At 44.2% G+C, this 22,220-nt stretch overlaps 2 protein-coding genes across 2 annotated transcripts; one reads left to right on the top strand and one right to left on the bottom strand.

Moving 5' to 3' along the window:
* Window positions 1-2,993: 2,993 nt before the first annotated feature.
* On the top strand, window positions 2,994-15,999 carry LOC120064114 (cyclin-Y-like protein 1). Its single transcript, XM_039014471.1, has 10 exons — window positions 2,994-4,341; window positions 7,677-7,757; window positions 8,055-8,098; window positions 9,895-9,995; window positions 10,087-10,122; window positions 10,279-10,330; window positions 10,826-10,945; window positions 13,371-13,537; window positions 15,032-15,194; window positions 15,360-15,999. The coding sequence occupies exons 1-10, from the start codon at window positions 4,185-4,187 to the stop codon at window positions 15,474-15,476; spliced, it is 1,038 nt and encodes a 345-aa protein (XP_038870399.1). The 5' UTR covers window positions 2,994-4,184; the 3' UTR covers window positions 15,477-15,999.
* Window positions 16,000-16,100: 101 nt separating this feature from the next.
* On the bottom strand, window positions 16,101-20,849 carry LOC120064112 (frizzled-5-like). The gene has a single exon (XM_039014466.1). The coding sequence runs from the start codon at window positions 19,815-19,817 to the stop codon at window positions 18,066-18,068; it is 1,752 nt and encodes a 583-aa protein (XP_038870394.1). The 5' UTR covers window positions 19,818-20,849; the 3' UTR covers window positions 16,101-18,065.
* Window positions 20,850-22,220: the final 1,371 nt, after the last annotated feature.

Here is a 22,220-nt window from a genome sequence, read left to right as displayed (position 1 = left end):
GATAATGCCCTTTTAGAGTAAGAGCTGTTTGATAAGGGGGTTGGTAGTAGGGTAGTGGGCATTAGATGGTAGTGCGAACGGCCCAGTGCATCACTGGGGCCAAGCTTCCTGCCATCCAGGACCTCTATACTAGGCGGTGTCAGAGGAAGGCCCTAAAAATTGTCAAAGACTCCAGCTACCCTAGTCATAGACTGTTCTCCCTGCTACCACACGGCAATCGGTACCAGAGCGCCAAGTCTAGGTCCAAGAGGCTTCTAAACAGCTTCTACCCCTAAGCCACAAGACTCCTGAACATCTAGTCAAATGGCTACCCAGACTATTCGCATTCCCCCCCCCAATCCCCCTCTCCTCTCCACACCACTGCCACTCTTTGTTGTCATCTATGCATAGTCACTTTAATTAACTCTACCTACATGTACATACTACCTCAACTAACCGGTGCCGCCACATATTGACTCTGTACCGGCACCCCCCCCTGTATATATTGTTATTTTTTACTGCTGCTCTTTAATTACTTCTTACTTTTATCTCTTATTCTTATCTGTATTTTTTTAAACTGCACTGTGGGTTAAGGGCTTGTAAGTACGCATTTCACTGTAAGGTCTACACCTGTTGTATTCGGTGCATGTGACTAATACATTTTTGATATGATTTGATTTGAAAAGACTGGCTGTAATTTCAGCCTGTAATGAATGTTCAGTTGAGTTTTGGCCTTGCATGGTGACACCACCAAATTAGTTAACACGCCAATAAAAAAGAGAATTCCAAACCTCTCTGCCAATAACAGCAAATGTTCTGTTTTCCTCTCCTCACTCAGACCACTCCCAGACAGTCCTAGCAAAAGCTAAGAAGCTTAATTAAAAAAAAAAAAAATCAATTTGAATTGAAAACAATCACAGTTCAAATGTGAGATGTTTGTTCTGAAAGGAGCTGTCAATCCATCAGATTGTAACATCTCTGAAAAAGATACTGTAACCTACCTCGGTGTAAAGATCACCAAAAATCTCAAGGTTGTGAATGATCTTAATTTGAACCCTGTAACTGAATCTGTCAAAAAAAAAATCCTTAGGGAGGGATTTAAGTCTTCAAGGAAGGGTGCTTTTATCCAAAGCTGAGGGGCTATCTCGTGCATCCTATCTTTTTTCATCTATTGACATTTCCAAATCCACTTGCTGTACCTTAGATAGGCTATTGTACAACTTCACATGGAAAAACAAGCCACATAAGATAAAAAGAGATGTTATCACCAACAGGGTTTGTGATGGCGGTCTAAATGTCTTAGACTTCACTCTCTTCAATCAGATATCCAAGGTCAACTGGGTTAAAGGGTACTTAAAAAATCTTCATAGTTTCTGGAATATTATACCTCATTTTGTTTTTCAGAAGCTCGGAGGGCTTACATTTTTTACTACAATGTCCCTATATTGAGGGTAAACGTCCTGTGAAATTGTTGGCTTTTCACAAGCAGGCTTTAATGTCCTGGGCTTTGCTATATAAACACAACTTTTCACCTCATAAATGTTTTATATGGACTAATGGGTTGATATTACATGGAACAAGATGTTATTTTACCGTAACTGGTACTCGAAAAACATTGGCCTTGTCAGCCAATTAGTTAGTATTAGTGGGAATCTATTTACACGGAGAGAATTTATGGAAAGATACAACTTTGAGGTTTCAAGCAAGGAATATAAGACACTGTTATAAAAGCTATACCTAGTGGGATAAAATCTTTACTTCAGAGTAATGCGTACTTTGGAATATCTCCTATTGTAAGCGATATCCAGGTGAATGGCATAGGTTTACTAGATAAGAAATTCAACAAACGTTTATTAAGGAATATTTTCTACAGGAAGTCTATTCCCTCTGCGATATTTTGTTGGGCTTCATCGTTTGATGTAAACTGCCGCCGTGCATGGCTCACTCCACACACATTTATGGTGACCAGTGAAGTAAAGGAGATCTCCTTTCAAATTATCCATAGATTATATTCGTGTAATATATTTATTTCTAAATATATACTTGAATGCAGTTTTTGTGAACTAGAAACTGAATCTATTAAACGCTTATTCTGTCATTGTTTACATAATGAAGTGTTCCGGGCTGATGCAAAACTATATCTTGGCAACAAACTGCATACGAACATTGAAATATCTAACTTTGACATATTATTTTACTACACTGATTCCACAATTGAATGTGCGTATGTCATAAATCTCTTTATGTTATTGATAAAATGTTTCATACACAAATCAAAATTTATGAAGAAAAAGGCCCTTTTCTTAATTTTTTAATCTGAGAAAACTATTTAGAATCATTGAAACGTATACAGAACAAAATGTCTAAAACATCTATTTCCTACGTGTCTGTATTTTAATTGATATAATGTGGATTTGTATTATTATTATTTTTCTTTCTCTTCCTTTTTTATTTGTGGAATTCCTCTGGCTGTTCTGTTTTTTTGGGTTTTGTAAGTATAATTTAGGTACAGTCCTGTCCGTGGTTTTTGGCCAATAAAATGTACGATTAACCAAGAGGTTGTCTTTCTATGGGTGGATGATTGACATGTACATAGAGCAATGAGAGAAGGACACTCTTGATTTTTAAAGACCAATAGGGATGAAGATGTATGTACTGAATGTAGTTATTGGTCAGAAATAATTTAGACTGACACGTGTTTCAACCAATTGCCATCGAAACATTCCCCTTTGTTTTGAGTAATTTAGGGTTCTGTAAGTGGGTGGGTCAACTCTGCGTGCCAGATGTGCGTTCAGTTCGCTTGAACGTTTGCTACGTTACGGAACGGTTTGTACTTAACGAATCGTTTCCCCAAAACGTTCGTGTACGTTCTTGAACAGACTTTGAGGATCGTTTGCTCACGTTTGGTGGGTGTGGCTTGAAGCAATGAGTGACGAATTTGAGAATTAAAAGGGCAGTGGCCATGCTGACAGCGTTCCCCAACCCAACCCTCCCCGTCAACTGGTCGTTCAGTACGATCGTCACTAGTTACCACTCCCAGAAAGTCAGAAACCCCTCCTATTTCGACAATTTATCTTCTTATAATGTGATTTTAAACTGAACTCTAACCTTAACCTCACGGCTAACCTTATACCTAATCATAAATTAAGACTTAAAAGCAATTGTATTTATTTATGAATTGTTTTGCTATAACCACAGGTCCGTTCAATTGAACGTTCCACAACGTAAAAACGTACTGAACGCAACCCAGTCAGCGGTGTGTTCAGAGCTGATGGCGGTGGTGGCGGGTAGCGGACCGCAGAACTGGCCGGTGGAGAGGAGGGGATAACGTAGGGTCTTTAGTCCACAAGTTGTGAGATCGAAAATTAACTTCGACAAGGCTTGACCAGATTACAATCACTAAATGATTTGAAACTCTCCGGCTTTGTTTTCTTTATCAAGCGGGTAGCTACGTTAGTGTAGGCCTCAAGCCTCGGATAAAGTTGTCGTCTGATCCTGGGATTGGGAATCCAAGAAAGATCTCTCACGCCAGTCCCATCTCGGAAAATTGGGAATCCCTGTTCGGAAACTATTGGGGATCCATGCTTGGAAGAACTAGCTAGTAGCATATGAGTGGAGTAGTTTTTTTTATTTTTTATGATTGTTTAAACGGCAGCTCCGGAGGCGTTGATGCATATTGGCAAAGTTATTAAAGGGACGAGCTAACTAGTTAATCGCCCTTACAGACAATGTTCCATTGCTGCTAGCTAGCTGATTTTGCTAGCAAAGGAATGCCGAATGGATGAATGGGCAACCGCTTGTAATGCTCGGATTTAAACAGCTGCTTGATGACCTCAGTGTTACAAATAATTAGTTTCGTTAGTTAGCAACCTTGTAAATAATAGAGCATAGACCACTCGAACAAACATCGATTTTTATTTTTGCTGTGCAGCCAGCAATCTGATTCATGGTGCGGACGGAGCACACACTCAGATGGCCAGGGGTGCAATTTATTGACATTACTGGTCAGCAATTTGGTTGACCATTTACGTGTTTCTCTCATCTTTGTTTTAATTACAGACGTGTTTTTTTATCCTAGGACTTGTAGCTGAATCATAGGCTTATGTAATGTATTTGTATGTAGCAGTAAAGCTACATATCTGGCATCCTTGATTTGAAGGAACTTTGCACTACTTAAATAGTGTTGAGGTTATCCCTGGTTTGGAATGGGGAATACGGTTTCATGCTGCGTGTCGCCCGAGGGGAGCCCAAAGCTACCAAGGCAACCGGTGGACCGCCACGAAGACTACCAAATAATTACGGACGTGAGTGACGACACCGGCCCGTACCTGCAGCACATCAGCGACAGAGAGGTCCCTGACGGTAGGTGTCACACACCCTACAGCATAGCTAGGATTGGAAATATTTACAGAATGTGACTGCTACTAGAAAGACAGAACCGGTAGGTGTCTGTCCTGTGTTGGGTTGGTTTCCTCCAAATCTACATTATCATTGGCTGTGGTAGTTGCAGCAGTAGAGATGCAGTACTAAAATATACAACATCCATTTAGTCTTTTTAACACACTATTTCTCATACACCTCCCTCTGAGGCCTGTAGCCAACTGTATTACATGCAAATAAAGTAAAGTGAGATGAGGCTGTCAATTGGGAAGGAGGGGTATTTGATCTATAGCCCCCTGGTGTCCTGCCCCTCCCTCTCAGCAGGGTTTGATGTTGCTGGTTGTTTACATCTTTTTACTACTGTTGATTTTAGGCCCTGCGTGGTGTTGTACCCCTGGGGTAAAACCACACACACTTCCTGCTGCTGCAACACCAGGCATTATGCACTCATCCATTCAGACCCCTATTGACTGAGAGCAGCGAAGCTCAGACTGGTGTTGCCACCATCATTGATCTCAGTGATAAGGGCATTCCACAGTACCAGCCCAACTAGCTCAGCCAAATCAAATTGTATGTCACGCACCGAATACAACAGGTGTAGACTTTACCGTGATATGCTTACTTACGAGCCCTTCCCCAGCAATGCAGAGTTAAAAAGTAAGACAAAATTATAAAAAAAGGAAATGGTAACACAGTAAAATAACAAGACTATATACAAGGAGTACCAGTACCGAGTCAATGTGCAGGGGTAGGAGGTAATATGTACATATAGGTAGGTGTAAAAGTGACTAGGCAATCATTAGTTGCCATACCAAGCCAGTCAAGATGCTCTCAATGGTGCAGTTATAGAACCTTTTAAGGATCTGTGGACCATGAGACATTTTTTCAGCCTCCTGATGGGAGAAGAGGTGTTGTCATGCCCTCTTCAAATCAAATTTGATTGGTCGGGTACATTTTGTGATGTGTTTGTTTGTAAAATTGCACGACTAAGAGCTCCTCTGCAAAAATGTCAATTAATGATAGATTTATTGAGTTATTTCAGATTAATTCTGACTTTTGAGGAAGTGTATACTGGCTACGGCGTCTCACAATGGACAAACATTACTATTGCCTCTTTATTTTTTTAAATATTTTTTTTCTTCTTGTTTTTCAAGCAAAGGTCTTTCAAGGGAGTATGCAAGCACATTCGTTCAGTTGGGCTAAGCGAGTTGGGCTAAGCGAGTTGGGCTAAGCGCCAGCTGAACTGAAGCATGCTGACGCCTTAACATGCCAACCAGGCCTCGCCCACCCTTAGTGCCGCAAGGTATTTCCCCGGCAGGAAGACTCCAGTCCAGGGAAAGGCCAGGGAGTGATTGATGTAGGTTGGTGGAGGGAGGAGAGTGTGGCTGGGAAGGGGAGCTGAGGCTCCATCTTATCTAGGCTGGAGTAATCACATGATGGTGTCTGACAGACTCATCTTAGTGGATCTGATAGGCTGAAGAACTTTGTGTTGCACCATGGTTTGTGTTGTAAAAGACTACAGGTTGGCTAGTCTACCTGCTAGTCGCTGCTCTATGCTCTGTATGGAACACACTGTTTGGTTCTGTAGCCTGTCTGCAGATGGGTTGGCATGACTGCTCCCACTTCCTGTTTCTCAGCGTGCTGGCCAGTGTGGGAGGGGTGTAGAGTGAGGACTGTGTTTTCCACAGAGACCCCAGACAAAGGTCTCCTTGTTGCCCCTGCCCTGCCAGTCCCATACCACCATCCCCACAGCCTGAGTGGGCAGGGGGCACACGCTGCCAAGCCAACCCGTCTGGCCTCGCATCCCCCTGGCCCTGCCTGCCACGTCTGCTCCAGACCAGGAGCACCCAATCCCAGACAGAGGTAGCTGTTAATACATCAGGGTAGGATGGGGATGTCTAATAGCTAAACCTGACCGTTGAGCCTGTAATGTGGTGTGGTTACAAAGGAGGTCATCAGATTCATCTGCATCATTAGAATGCAACGCTCCTGCTGTCCAAGTGTGTTTTGTTACATAGCCTGGCTGCTGTACACACGTGTTTCATTCACTTACTCACTCATTCATCCATCTAACTGGGTAAAAGTAGGGCTGGGAATCGCCAGGGATATCACGATACAATATTATCACCATCCTTAGCTGCCGATATGTAACAATGTGGAAAAAGTCAAGGGCTCTGAATAGTTTCCGAATGCACTGTCACTGTATCCATTTTCCCCATCACTAGGTACTGTAATAGCATGCAGTCCTTCCAGGTACTGCAGCACAGGGATAGTTCAAATGGTTGAGTGACATAGAACATGTTGTGCTGATTGGTTGATATGCGGGAGTTGTGGGACAACTCCCACAAAGTACCATTTCTTGTTAATGTCATAATTCTACTGTCTTTAGCCCAGGCAGGAAATTCATAAACTTCATCTCCCTCGTGGGGAGAGTCTACACATTTTTCCATGCTACTATTTGGTTTGCAGCAGTTGGGGGTTATAAACCTAGCTGTCTGCCTCTGACCTGGGCAACAATGTACCATTTTACAAATGCGATCTCTCCCGTGCCACCAAAGAGGCAAGCACTGGCTGTCACCAAGCAGCACCAGGACAGTAGCTAGTTTTCCAACTCCTGTGCTATCAACGGAAACGTCACTGTTAACATCACCAACTAGCTTTGTTAGCTCAGACTCACCAACCATAATAGTTGTTGCCTATTTAGGCCTATTGGATATTTATTAAATCATTCATTATTGAAGTTCTTGTCTCAACATCATTGAGTCTCTGCCAGCTAGCTACATGTCAATGACTTGTTTAGCATAGCAACGTCGAATGTTTAGCATAGCAACGTCGAATGAATAGAAAGATTAGAACGAACAACTGGGTCAACAAGAGAAAATAACTAAGAAGACCAGCCTGGGTAGCAAACCTTAGAATGTAAAAACAAATTTACTCGTTAATGTTTTTAATTCATATTTTCATAAATATGTTGGCAACCTATTGCCTTCAAACCCTGGACTTATCATGCGATAACTTCGCCTCGGGCCTCAGAACAGCCCTTGTCGGGAGTTGTCACGATAATTCCCTGGTTCTCAGGCGTTATTGCTTAGGTTCAGTAAGCTACAGGTCACTGTTCTGTGTGTCAGGTCTCATTTTCCACTCACCGGCTTCAAGTCAACATACTCACCTCAGGTGAACTAAGTTAGTTTACCCCCTAAACAGGCGGTTTTCTGGATCACTAACCTTCCAAGTCAGGTTCTTCTGTTTCTTAGTCTGTCTCATTACCCTTGTTGCCTACTTTGTTTCTAATGGTCAGCGGTGTCTTTGTGTTCCAGAACTGGCCCAGGAGTCCAACCCATCAGACCATGCCCGAGCCAGCACCATCTTCCTTTGCAAGTCCCAGACAGACAGCGAATGTAAGTAATGTACCCTGGTCACAACACATCACACAGGAGAAATGATCATGATGCCATGTCAGCCAATACGGCACACGTCTCAAACTCTCGTCATACACACTTTAGCTACTTGGTACGGTGGTAACTCACCCTGTCTCTGCTCTAGCAAGCTATGTAGAGAGATGGTACTTAGGCTACTGTAAGTGACTCTGATATGGCTTTCTCATAAGCACAATGTGACTCAGTACCGTTCCTCATTATTTTCAACATGACTGTTTTGTCTGGGTCTGTAATGGCCTATTTTCTTTTTCCTTCCAGCGCGAGACAAGAGGAAAAGCAATCACATAAACCATGTTAGTCATGTAAGTATTTCAATACGAAGTTTTAATTTTGTGTTAACCAACATTAATTAATTGTGTGTGACTACTGTGTGGGCGTGCATGTGAGAGTTGGGTTGTGAGGATACATCTGTAATCTCATACGTTCCTCGTAACTTGGGTCACTGGAGGACAATTTGGGTCACGGGAGGATGGTCAATTTGTCATTTGGGTTTGGAGCTGAAAAAGGTTTAAGGACCTCTGCTCTAGAGGACACCACCAAGCTCATGCATATGCAAATGCCACTCTCTGACCATCACACCTCATCGGTCAGCTCTTATAGGATGTAGACCTTATACTGGTTGAAAAGGACAGATTGTTCCAATTTAGTGTCCCTCAGTGGCTGTACAGTAACATGCTATACATGACGTCAGAGCTCAGTCTCCGCTTCACTGCTCTCTGACAGCCGTTCTGAAATAGAATATCACACGACAGGAAGTTGCCCCCAATCCTTCCCTCTAATTGGGCAACTTTTGCACATTTTTGGCTGTTTGAGTGATGGAAATGCTGTAAATTACGAGGACTCGATGTATTTTGAAAGATGAGACGTTGAAGATTATAATCAATACCGCTTTGAGTCCAAATGTGCACCTCACATTTCCATATCATAAAACCCATGTGATATACAGTGTGAATGTTCAAGATCACTATGTTTGATGTATAGTTACAAGATGCCATGGCGTTATACCCTGGGTTGTCCTGAACAGAAAGAGACAATGTTTGTTGTATTGTGAAGAAAATGTGCAATAATTTCTCTTATGTTGCTGATTGTATCCAGAGTATTTTTAGATTTCGTTATCAACAAATGTGGCGACAAGTACAGTAAATGTAAAATGCACACCAAATCAACGGTGTAATGTTTTGGATTCAGTCTTGTCAGGTGAAATGTTGTCCTCACCTTTCCTCTAATAATTTCCCATAATCCCCAAACTGTTCCCTTTTAATTGCTGCCATGGTTATTATTTTTTTATTTAACCTTTATTTAACAAGGCAAGTTAAGAACAAATTCTTATTTACAATGCCGGCCAAACCCGGACAACGCTGGGCCAATTGTGCACCGCCCTATGGGACTCCCAATCACTGTTGGATGTCATACAGCCTGGATTCGAACCAAGGACTGTAGTGACGCCTCTTGCACTGAGATGCAGTCCCTTAGACAGCTGCGCCACTCGGGAGCCCATATGCTTTCCATAATTCTTCTGTAAGAAACATTTCAATTTAGCCCTTTCCATATAGGTCAATTCCCACCAGTGTAAGTAGTTAAGCAGAGGGTTGGCTGGGGTTATGACTGCCTGCTTTTACACCAACCTCTAATAATATAGCCCCACTGTGGAAACTAGCTAAGTGCCAAGACCTTTTGACCTGGTCAAATAAAAGGCAGGCTGTGTTCCCCTTGCCTGCTACTCTGTGTGTGTTCATGTAGCCTGTGCTTGAGTTGACCACAATAGAACAGGCTGTAACCGCTGTGGTGTCCTGTCAGCTAGAAGATAGACACAGATAAAGAGGAGACCTGGTATGAATGTTTAGCGAGTGTCCACCCTCAACTCCACCTCATCTCATTCTCTCTCTATTATAGAACAACTGCCCAGTTTAGCCACATTTCAAACCAAACCTTTTACCTTGGAAATAGTTCCTGACCCGGGAGTGACTTATTGGTGATGTCATTATTTGGCTAAGGCCACCACAGGCTAACGTTAGCATCAATTACCTCAGAAGGATTGGGTTCAACAGGGCCCACATTAGCAGCGTCTGACTTCCATGTCATATATTTCATTTTGCAGACCTCTCCTGGCCCTCTTTCTAAGAAGTACAGCTCCTGTTCCACCATCTTTATAGATGACAGCACGGTCAGCCAGCCTAACTTGAAAAGCACAATTAAATGGTGGGTACCCACTACCTTCATATATGCACACACAGGAAACCTTTTCTAGTTGAACTCTGGCCTAATGATTTCTGTCTGTCTTGTTTTCCAGTGTTACATTAGCAATATACTACCACATTAAAAACAGGTGAGTGGCAGTGTTTTGACTTGTTCAGTTTGAGTATGCACAGGTATTACTTTTTAATGGGGGATCAGAAGGTGCCTTCGAGGCCTGGCAGAATGGCTGTATTGGATAGTATTTGACTCATAGTGGAGGCGTTCTCTCTGTTCCTCTGTCTCTCAGGGACTCAGACAGGTCACTGGACATTTTTGATGAGAAGATGCACCCCTTATCGGTGAGTGGTCGGTTCAATTTGACCATAATCCACTCAGGGTTTACAGGAAGTGAATAGCTGTTATGTGTTTACAGGAAGTGAATAGCTGTTATGTATTCCAAAGACCTGCTAATACAGGTTTACATCAAAACAGAGGTCTGCAGAAGATGTGACAGTATTGGTTTCTCAACCCTTGTCTACATCAATATCTGGCATCAGCCAGCCTCTTCACTCCCTTCTAGACCTTACACTGCAACTTGATATGCCCCATAGCCCAGCATAGCACATACCACTGCTCTTAGCTACAACTTCAGCATAGCACACACCACTGCAGGGGGAATGAAGAAGTTAGTCCAGCTCTGGTAGGAAAGTCGACATAAAACCATTAGGAAATTGAGAAATTACTTACATGTTAACTTGTTGAGGGTAGTCTTATGTGCTATTCAAGACATGAATGTGTGTTTTGTGTTGTCTCTGGGCTGGTATGTGTTGTCTAACACTGTCTTCTCCCTGCAGAGAGAGCAGGTCCCTGACAACTACTCTGTCATGGACCCTGAGCACAAACTCATCTACCGCTTTGTCAGAACTCTGTTCAGCGCTGCACAGCTCACTGCAGAGTGTGCCATCGTCACCTTGGTGAGGAGTCCAGTCAGCAACCATCAAAACACATATAGTTGAAGTCGGAAGTTTACATACACCTTAGCCAAATACATTTCAACTCAGTTTTTCACAATTCCTGACATTTAATCCTAGTAAAATTGCCCTGTCTTAGGTCAGTTAGGATCAACACTTTATTTTAAGAATGTGAAATGTCAGAATAATAGTAGAGAGAATGATTTATTTTACCTTTTATTTCTTTCATTGCATTCCCAGTGGGTCAGAAGTTTACATACACTCAATTAGTATTTGGTAGCTTTGTCTTTAAATTGTTTAACTTGGGTCAAATGTTTCAGGTAGCTTTCCACAAGCTTCCCACAATAAATTGGGTGAATTTTGGCCCATTCCTCCTGACAGAGCTGGTGTAACTGAGTCAGGTTTGTAGGCCTCCTTGCTCACACACGCTTTTTCAGTTTTGCCCATAAATGTTCTATAGGATTGAGGTCAGGGCTTTGTGATGGCCACTCCAATACCTTGACTTTGTTGTCCTTAAGCCATTTTGCCACAACTTTGGAAGTATGCTTGGGGTCACTGTCCATTTGGAAGACCCATTTGCGAACAAGCTTTAACTTCCTGACTGATGTCTTGAGATGTTGCTTCAATATATTGCCATCATTTTCCTGCCTCATGATGCCATCTATTTTGTGAAGTGCACCAGTCCCTCCTGCAGCAAAGCACCCCCACAACATGATGCTGCCACCCCCATGTTTCACTGTTGGGATGGTGTTCTTCGGCTTGCAAGCCTCCTCCTTTTTCCTCCAAACATAACGATGGTCATTATGGCCAAACAGTTATATTTTTGTTTTATCAGACCAGGGGAGATTTCTCCAAAAAGTACGATCTTTGTCCCCATGTGCAGTTGCAAACCATAGTCTGGCTTTTTTATGGCGGTTTTGGAGCAGTGGCTTCTTCCTTGCTGAGCGGCCTTTCAGGTTATGTCGATAAAAGACTCGTTTTACTGTGGATATAGATACTTTTGTACCTGTTTCCTCCAGCATCTTCACAAGGTCCTTTGCTGTTGTTCTGGGATTGATTTGCACTTTTCGCACCAAAGTACGTTCATCTCTAGGAGACAGAATGCGTAACCTTCCTGAGCGGTATGACGGCTGCGTGGTCCCATGGTGTTTATACTTGCGTACTATTGTTTGTACAGATGAACGTGGTACGTTCAGGCATTTGGAAATTGCTCCCAAGGATGAACCAGACATTTGGAGGTTTACAATTTTTTTCTGTGGCCTTGGCTGATTTCTTTTGATTTTCTAATGATGTCAATCAAAGAGGCATGGAGTTTGAAGGTAGGCCTTGAAATACATCCACAGGTACACCTCCAATTGACTAAAATTATGTCAATTAGCCTATCAGAAGCTTCTAAAGCCATGACATCATTTTCTGGAATTTTCCAAGCTGTTTAAAGGCACAGTCAACTTAGAGAATGTAAACTTCTGACCCCACTGGAATTGTGATACAGTGAATTATAAGTGGAAGAATCTGTCTGTGAACAATTGTTGGGAAAATTGCTTGTGTCATGCACAAAGTAGATTTGCCAAAACTATAGTTTAACAAGAAATTTATGGAGTGGTTGAAAAAAATCGTTTTAACGACTCCAACCTAAGTGCATGTAAACTTCCGACTTCAACTGTACATGTATTGTAGCTCAGTTGGTAGAACATGACGCTTGTAATGCCAGGGTAATGGGTTTGATTCCTGGGACCACCCATACGTAAAATGTACGCACGCGTTTCTAAATCACTTTGGATGAAAGCGTCTGCTAAATTATAATGTACTGTATTATTCACTAGGTATTGTGGGGTTGTATTAACCTACATGATACGCTAGAATACATCTGCACTAATGCACCACCGGGGGGCAGCAGAGTAACAGAAACCATTGACGAAGCACAGCAAGTACATTTAAAAAATGTTTTTTTTTATTTAACTGGGCAAGTCAGTTAAGAACAAATTCTTATTTACAATGACAGCCTACCCCGGCCAAACCCGGACGACGCTGGGCCAATTGTGTGCCGCCCTATGGGACTCCCAATCACAGCCAATTGTGATACGGCCTGGAATCGAACCAGGGTTTGTAGTGATGCCTCTAGCACTGAGATGCAGTGCCTTAAACCGCTGCGCTACTCAAGAGCCCAAGTGAACAGAGCCTAGTTTCAATTTAAACAGACAGTATACCTGCATTTGATTAATACAATATGATTGGTCCTAATATATCAAGCATTTCTTATTTCCTGTACTCCAATCATAACAAAGTACTATTTCTCACTTGTGTGTCTATATATCAATAACATGCCCTTTTCCCTACTGGTTTTCTATGTTGAGCACATTTCTGAATGGAAATAACCACCTCCGGTTTATCAGCACACGATCAGTTTAAGACCTCTAACCTTCACCAGGTGTATCTGGAGCGTCTGCTGACCTACGCTGAGATAGACATCTGTCCGTGCAACTGGAAGCGTATCGTACTGGGAGCCATCCTGCTGGCGTCTAAGGTGTGGGACGACCAGGCCGTGTGGAACGTAGACTACTGCCAGATCCTCAAAGACATCACTGTGGAGGACATGTGAGTGGACAGGACACACACACACTCAAAATACACCTTTCTCACTATTGTGCCAACCTAAACCGTACATTAATGTTCAGCTTTAGATATGTTATTTTCACTTTGAGGGCGGAGGCTGATTGGGTAGTGATTTGAAGGCGGAGGCTGATTGGGTAGTGATTCATCATGGTCATGTTTCAGGTGAACAGATGTAGACTGGAGCCTTCCCCCCCTGGTCTGATAATCATTCATTGGGCTGTAGTCTATAGACTGGTACAGCTGTCCTCTAGCTCTCATCAGGGCTGTGTGAGATGAGGACCCTGCTTTGGGCACCAAAGAAGTGAAGACTAGGCCCAGAGAGGGACATTGAGGGAGGCAGAGTACTGGTTGTATACAGGAGGCCATCAGTAGGCTGCTCCAAGCCATCAGTAGGCTGCTCCAAGCCATCAGTAGGCTGCTCCAAGCCATCAGTAGGCTGCTCCTTACTAAACTACTGGCTTAAATTCTAGTTGCTTTTGGAGTGGGCTGCGGTTGACTGTTAAGTTAGTTGTTTGAGTGTGTACATGTGTCAAATAAGGGGTGCTTATATTTGTCCTGTTTCACACATGACAGTGTAATGAAATATAAATGTTTTTTTGCATATCCCAACTCCTCCTCAGACACCCTCAGTGGGGTCACGTCCAGGGTCACCCATTATCAACGGCAACCTAGGAGAAATTGGGGTTAAGTGCCTTGCTCAAGGGCAGATCGACATAAAAAAAAAAATATCTATATCTAGTCAGCTCTGGAATTCTAACTGGTTACTGGCCCAATGCTCTGGGCTACCTGCCACCCTGTGTGTGTGAGCCCATGTCCCTCCCGCTCTTCTTTCCATTTGCAGTCTACTGTCATGTCTTTGTGAGCTGGGGAGTCTGGAGTGGCTCTCATCTCTCCTACATAATGGGAGTAGCCCTCACACACTCCATTAGTTGCCCTGGGAGACCAGCCTTCCAACACACAACCTCCAGCCACCCTGGCCCTCATGTCTCCTCTCCCACAAAGCATCCTGGATGCTGTCTCCGTGGTGATAAGGAGAGACATGAAGCGAGCCGTATGGGTCTTCATTGTAGTTAGAATGAATAGGCCAGCCCTCACTTGCTCTAGTTTGTTGAGTTGTATTTATTTTTTTGTATCTAATTCCTGTTTGTCCTTTTGGGTAATTACTTTAAAAAAAATAGATTTAATTTTTTATAATAAACATTTTAATAAGATGAGTTGAATAGCACTCCTGCAGACATGCAACCTTCTCCTTGCTGCTGTAAGGGAAAGACAAGTGAAGTTTTTGCTATTGGTTAGACTCTCGCCCTATGAGGGCTGGCCCGTGGTTGACGTTACCCCTATCGTTGATCTAAGGTCTATTTGGCATTTCTCCCCCACTCATTGTCAGGGTTGATCCTAGATCTGTGCCTGAGAGCAACTTTTTTTAAATTAGGAGTCTCTCTATTAACCCTGTTTAATCCGCTCTCCTTCCGTCAGGAACGAGATGGAGCGTCACTTCCTGGAGCTGCTGCAGTTCAACATCAACGTCCCGGCCAGTGTTTACGCTAAGTACTACTTCGACCTGCGCTCTCTGGCCGAGGACAACAACCTCCTCTTTCCCCTCGAGCCACTCAGCAACGAGAGGGCACAGAAACTGGAGGTAAGGTAGTGAAGGAGCTTACAGGTATCAGTAGAAGTGGGAGAATGTGTCTAGTAGCAGAAAAGATGGCAGCTGAGACGGAGCGCGAGACATGGTCAAAAGGGAAGTGTTGTTAACCAGTACATTAGGTATGAAGCCAATGAGCCTGTGTATTGTGTTGTCCAGGCCATCTCCAGACTGTGTGAAGACAAGTACAAGGACCTGAGCCGAGCGGCCATGAGGAGGTCCTTCAGCGCTGACAATCTGGTGGGCATCCGCCGCTCCAACGCTGTGCTCTCATAGGCCAGCCACACTTCAGCGTTGTGCTCTCATTAGTCAGCGACAAATCTGTCACTCCCAACACTGCTCTCTCATAGGCCAGCCACACTCCAACATTGTGCTCTCACTGGACAGACACAATGGTGGAGTTAATTTCGCATGGCCCTGTGCCCCGGGTGGGTGAAGTTTGCTCATTTTAGACTTCCATTGGTCCTAAAGTGAAAAGTCCACCCGCCTGGAGCACTGAGCCATGCAAAATTAACTCAACAATATCTGACCTCTACAGCCCAACAAACACCCCAGGATACCTGCCTCAAACCCAGCCCCTCTGAGACTGGTCGTGGCAGCACCATAGGCCCCGCCTGTCCCATCCCAGACCCTAAGCGCAAAATAACTTCTTCACTACATAGAAAGAAGGGGGGAGGGAAAAAATAGTTTTTTTTTTGTTGTTGCTTACTATGTAGGCTACTAGCTGTGAAATGTACTTGTTTTTAAATTGAAAATAATTTGGAGATGGAGTATTTTAAATAAACACTAATCATGTAACAAATCATTGTGGCTTTCATTGGAGGGGAGATGAGAACATACAAGTGTGGGAGTGCATTGTAAACATATTACTTTAGACATCAAATGACGCATACTCAGAAAGATTGGTCCACAGTTTAATTCTCTAGCAGTGAGAGCTAAATGAAAGTAGGGGAGAGCTGCATCTTCAGAAATATCTAGAAAATATCTTTCTTGTAAAATGTCAGCAATGAATTTGCCACATTGAATGTAGTACACACAAAGCTGCAGTCCAGACTACTGAAGGACGCCAAAGCAGACTTACAAATGATGGGGTAGAACACTCTCACACTGAACGTCAGGAAACAGGCTAATAAATTAGACACTGGAACATTTACACACTAGTCTAGTTAGAAAAACTCTGAAGCACAACAAAGTAGAAAGGCAGAAAACAGCAACTGGACAAGGTTTTAGTTCATCCAAAGTTAACCATGTTCTAGTCTAGCTGTCCACCAGTTCCTACAGCCAGTATATCCCTTGTGAGAAGACAGTTTGATGTGTAGGCCTATGCCTGCTGGATACCATTGAACAGAAATATTTTGACCATTTTGTAAACGTCTGACTCAATGTGAGTACTGACGCGGTCATTGAAAATGTATACAGAGCCGTAGGTGACGTGTCCGAGGGTTCAGTGTAGTTTACAGGTGATCGAAACCTGTACATTTACCATTGGGTTGGTGTGAACAGTTCCAGTGTGTACCACTAGGGGGTGTAATGCACAGACAGGTATAGTAAGTACTCGGAGGGAGGCCAGGTGCACTTTGGCCATCCCTTCTGGCCTGTGAGACTGATCTGACAAACAGTAGTCCCTCCAAACCGCTTAACAACATGGTCCATATCAAAACTATTCCAAAGCATTAAACTCCCTACAACTGCTATTAGTGTTTTATAGAGGCTACTTTTGACAATGATTTCTAACAGAAAATACTGGTTGAGAAAAAGAGGCCCTTGTTTACTGATATAATAGTGGGCTACACATCCATTTTCAGATGACCTCACCAAAGGTCCAGTCCAGAATCTGGTCAGCAGTTGGGCTAGAGATCTTCATCCCACTACTATAAAGACCGGCTAGGGTGTTCACAGACCAGTCAGTCAACCAAGCTGGATTTTACCGGGCAGAATAAGGCAAGATTGTGTGTATTGGTACATACTGGATTAATTGAACTCGAGCAGCATACAAACACATCCACTAGATTCATACTGAATAGTGATTCAAATCACTGGGATTGCAACAAAACACATTAAATATTTTCTTAATTTTGTGCTCACCCATTAAGGACCCAGTGCCCACACTGAATAATATCCTGGATAATGGGGGCATTCTGGGTAAGCAAAATCCATAGTCTTTTATAGAGCATCATATATACAGTAATAAATAGTGAGTCATCTAATGGTCCAGATGGACAGGAGTACAGATGTGCAGGTTATACGTCCATCCACAGTCTGACGAAAACACAACTCCCTTTTTCCCCCCAGAGAATGTTCTAGTGCCCTCAAACTCATCTCTGGTCCGCGAAGCCAGTGTCACTGCATTTTTTTCAATGTTCCCCTCTAATCAGGAACTGATTTAGACCTGGGACACCAGGTGGGTGCAATTAATTATCAGATAGAACAGAAAACCAGCAGGCTTCAAGCCTTCACGTATTCAAGTTGAATACCCCTGTGGGTCTGTTGAAGTAGTGGTACTTTGCCAAAGCAGCAATGAGTACCAGTTGTACCAAAGAGCTCATATGATACCAACATCCCATTTCATTCAAAGAAATTCACATTGTGATTTCTACAATATCCCTCTTTTCTGTTAAAAACACATGTGTTGCTGTTCTATGTTCCATGAAAAGAGTCAGTGAGGCAGGTTTGTTGATGTTGTATTTACAACCTGTGGAATGACTTGGTTATCTCCTGGTTGTCCTCTGACCCTTTTGCTTCCAGAGAACTGCTTTATCACATTCACCATCTTGTCCAACGTCAAGGTGAGTCCCGTTCTCACATATGACGGGGCTATCACTGAACACATGGCATTAGGGGCTCCTCTACCCTCTAGGGTCCCATTCACACGTGTGAGGGCGGGGCAGGTTTGTGGTAGGACCCTGGTGGCAGAGCTGCCCCGGGGTGTCCCATGAGGACCGTGCTGGCCTCGATGTACATGGAGGGAGGCACGGTGGGCTTGGAGACCCAACAGGGGCAGCAGCGAGCAGTGAACCTCCTCCAGGACTCCAGGGTCTTCCCAGACCAGATCCACACCCCTGATGTGATGCCCACCACCAGACACATGAAGTACTTCAACATGAAGACGGCGTAGTCAGGCCCCAGGCCCAGCCTCTGTCTCTCAGCCTGACAGGAGCAGGATAGAGCCCGGTCCCAGCCAGGCCTGTAGTGCTGTTCGTACACCAGGCAGGCTACTACTATAGTAGCAGGAACGGTGTAAAGCACTGTAAACAACCCAATCCGGATCATTAGCTTCTCCAGTTTATCCGTCTTGGTCCCTCCCTGTTTGATGATGCTGCGAATGCGGAACAGAGACACAAAGCCCGCTAGGAGGAACAGGGAGCCGGTGAAGAGGTAGACCACCAGGGGAGCTAACACAAACCCCCGCAGGCTCTCCAGACTCTGGTTCCCCACGTAGCAGATCCCCACTACCGGGTCTCCGTCCACAGAGCTCAGAGCGAGGACCGCGATGGACTTGACACTGGGAATCAGCCAGGCAGCCAAGTGGAAGTACTGGGAGTAGCCAGCGATTGCCTCATTGCCCCACTTCATGCCTGCAGCCAGGAACCAGGTGAGGGAGAGCACCACCCACCAGATGGAGCTGGCCATGCTGAAGAAGTAGATGAGCAGGAAGACCAGGGTACACAGGGCGGGGCCGGTGGTGTCATACAGGATGTGCTGCTGGTCTCCGCTCCCAGCGCACGCCACCCTCTCGTGACCCGCCACTAGTCGTATAATGTAGCCCAGGGAGACAAAGAGATAGCAGGCAGCCAAGAAGATGATGGGTCTCTCAGGGTACTGGAAGCGCTCCATGTCGATGAGGAAGGTGGCCACAGTGGTCAGGGTGGAGACGAAGCACAGGATGGACCACAGGCCGATCCAGAAGGTGGTGAAGGTGCGTTCGTCCTGGGAGAAGTAAGGGTGGTGGCAGGGCTGGGCACAGTTATCCACAGGGCCAGTGTGGACCCGGTTGTATAAGGGGTGGGCGTCTTTCTTGATGGGCACCAGAGGGTCCCGACAGCGGCAGTCCCGGTCACACTCCTGGGGGGCGGGGGGCTTGGGGACGGGCTGCCTGCGGCGGGTGCCCTTGGGGGTGGGTTTGGGGAAGGGAGGGGAGAGGGTGGTGGTTTCGCTACTGTTCTGGTCCATACACAGAGTCTCGTCTCCCAGCTGAGGCAGCTGCTCACAGCTCATCCTCTCTGGCCACTCAAAACCATACTGGATCATGAGGGGGGAGCAGCCTCGCTTGGCCCGCTCACACACAGAGCGGCAGGGGGGCAGGGGCTTCTTGTAGTCCTGCAGACAGATAGGGGTGTACATGGAACACAGGAAGAAGAGCAGGTCTGGGGAGCAGCGGATGCGGACTAAGGGCCAGAACTGATGGACCTCCAGCCCCACCTCCTCCTGGGTGTCGTGGTTGAACTGGTTGGGCATGTAGGTGAGGTTGTACCCAATGCCCTTACACATGGGAACCGTGATGGGCTCGCACACTATGTCCTTGGAGGCAGCGTGCGCGAGCAGGGGCAGCTGGGAGAGGAGCAGCGCGAGCAGCCAGCGGACGACACCACACAGCCGGGGTTTGACTGTGGTCGCCATGGGGAAGTGGGATATTTCCGTGAAAAAAATATAGGTAGAAAAATGACAGGAATTGCGTTGTGGACTTCAGTATTTTCTAAGCTCAGGCTTTCCTTTCATTTATGACTGCATCTCCGACATATGAAATCCCAGGAGAGCGTAATTGCTCCAGCAGCATGTCCACAGTCCTCTGTTCTATAAATCACAGACAAATTTCATTCCAGACTGCAGGACGCGCATTCTCTTCCAACAGCATGAGCACCTTTCGAATGAACCATGGTGATTATAAACACAGCAGCCAAGATCCGAAAAACCACGAAATAAATTGCCACTGTTTTATCCAATAAATCTTGTGAGGATTTCGGGAAGATGGACTATGAACACCAAGCCGACCGAGGCTCTAAATAGGTTGCATTCAATTGTAAATCATTCACCAAGCTTTGCAATTACTTGAGTTGACAATTAATTTACCCTTTCCTTGCATTTCGGCCACGCGCCAATAAATGTAGTAACTGTAACCACAGGCGTAAACAAGAAACAATGTTATATTCCTCTAGTTTGTATTCCGCATGACAGGTGAAGTCGCCCGTGCCTTGAAAAGAGGAACCCCTCTCACCGCGTCTCTCTGAACAATAAAAGCACTTAGAAGCAAAACTGTTTGAGATTATTTTTCTATGTTTCTCTCCGCTATGGTGCCTAACACGTCCCGTGCGTTTCATTTAAAGTCCATATTTTAATCCAATTAAAACAGAATCCACTCTTCATGCAGCCGCTCTCGGGGTCTGAACCTCGGGGTAGAAAACAGGTTTCGGATAAACGTCCACTTACGCTCCTCTCTCCAAAGTTTGGGAAACTCGTTACGCTTTCCTTTGTCCAACCAAATGTATCACTTGGACAACCCCAGAGTCGTCTCATTCAAAACTTCAGCACTTGTTTTCCAAACTTATCTCCAATGATTGTAAGCAGGTATCGCTCTGTCTCGCTACACATCTCAAAGTGCTTGCCAAAATAACTCGCTCCGCTGCCCAAGAGGAAGAGACCCCTCCTGCTGCAGAACGCCCACCTCATCCACAGCGCCAGCCCTCGAGCACTCAGTTCTATTGACCAAGGACTGTTTGGATAGCTTCACCACGCCTATCCGCACTCCGCCGTGCTCCTTGTACCTTTTGGACTAATCAGGACCTGAGTTTGAGTTACAGCGTTGACCAAATCAGTTAATATATGGATGACCAAAATGTACCGGATGTGGAGGGACAGGTGGCATTTGGAGACTAACGCACCTGCACCTCAAACTGTATACTGTATATGCACCGTGGATAAAATAAATAAATAAATAAAGAGAGTCAATGTAGGGACAAATGAAAGGTGGGGATCATATTGGAAAGTGTTTTCACGGGTTCCTGTACTGCATAGGTGTTTACCAGGGTTGGGTGTGTTACTTTCGAAATGTAATCCGTTAAAAAGTTACTAGTTAACTGTCCTAAATTGTAGTAATCAGTAATGTAACTTTTGGATTAGCCAAACTCAGTAACATAATCTGATTATATTCGGTTACTTTTAGATTACTTTCCCCTTAAGAGGCATTAGAAGAAGACCAAAATGTATGTTACCAATTGAAAGACATCTATTGCAGGATAAATCAATATTAAAGTTTTACATATCTGGCCATATATGGATGTTAAATTTTACTTTATGGGTTGGTTATGTAGGCTTCTTCTAACCCATCACTTTCTACTACATATAATAATACAATTAAATTATATCTTTCCATTAAAAAACAAAGTCTATCAGAATTAGCCAAATTGTTTTACCTGAGCATGACCCAGTGGTGATTTTAGCATGCAGATCTTGGTGGGGGAAACAAAAATAATGATGCACGCCAGCAATGCCACTATACAACACGAAACAATACATTAATTGCACTATAACGGTGACAAACGGTGCCCACAAACTTATGGCCTACATAAAGCTGTCCCAACAGCAGAGTCCCAACACCTTACCACTGCTACACCTGGCTATCAGAGGAACCTTGTCTGGCAGCGATTCAGCCTCATTTACTGCCTTTTTAAAAAACATAGCTGATATGTTTAAACAAATGTGGTTTCTACTGACAATTGAGATGTACAAACTATGGCATAAGAGAACGATGAGCAGATAAGATGCAATCCGATTAAGACATTAATGAGCGAGCTAGGACGGATGTTGTCAATATAACTATTTGTTCAGCACTTTTGAAATGTACAGCGACAGAATTCAGAACATGGGCAGTTCTTACAGTATTCTCCCTGTACACCAAGTCAGAACCGTAGGATAAATAACGGGGGCATATATGCAGACAATGAAAGCTCTTACAATATTCAATGATTACATTTCTCTAAAACAGGCTATAGGCTAATTAAGAGGGGAAAAGGGACCAAATTATTA

Source organism: Salvelinus namaycush, chromosome 19, assembly GCF_016432855.1.
Source record: "Salvelinus namaycush isolate Seneca chromosome 19, SaNama_1.0, whole genome shotgun sequence".
Lineage (NCBI taxonomy): Eukaryota > Metazoa > Chordata > Actinopteri > Salmoniformes > Salmonidae > Salvelinus > Salvelinus namaycush.
This window is presented reverse-complemented; position numbering and strand designations above follow the sequence as displayed.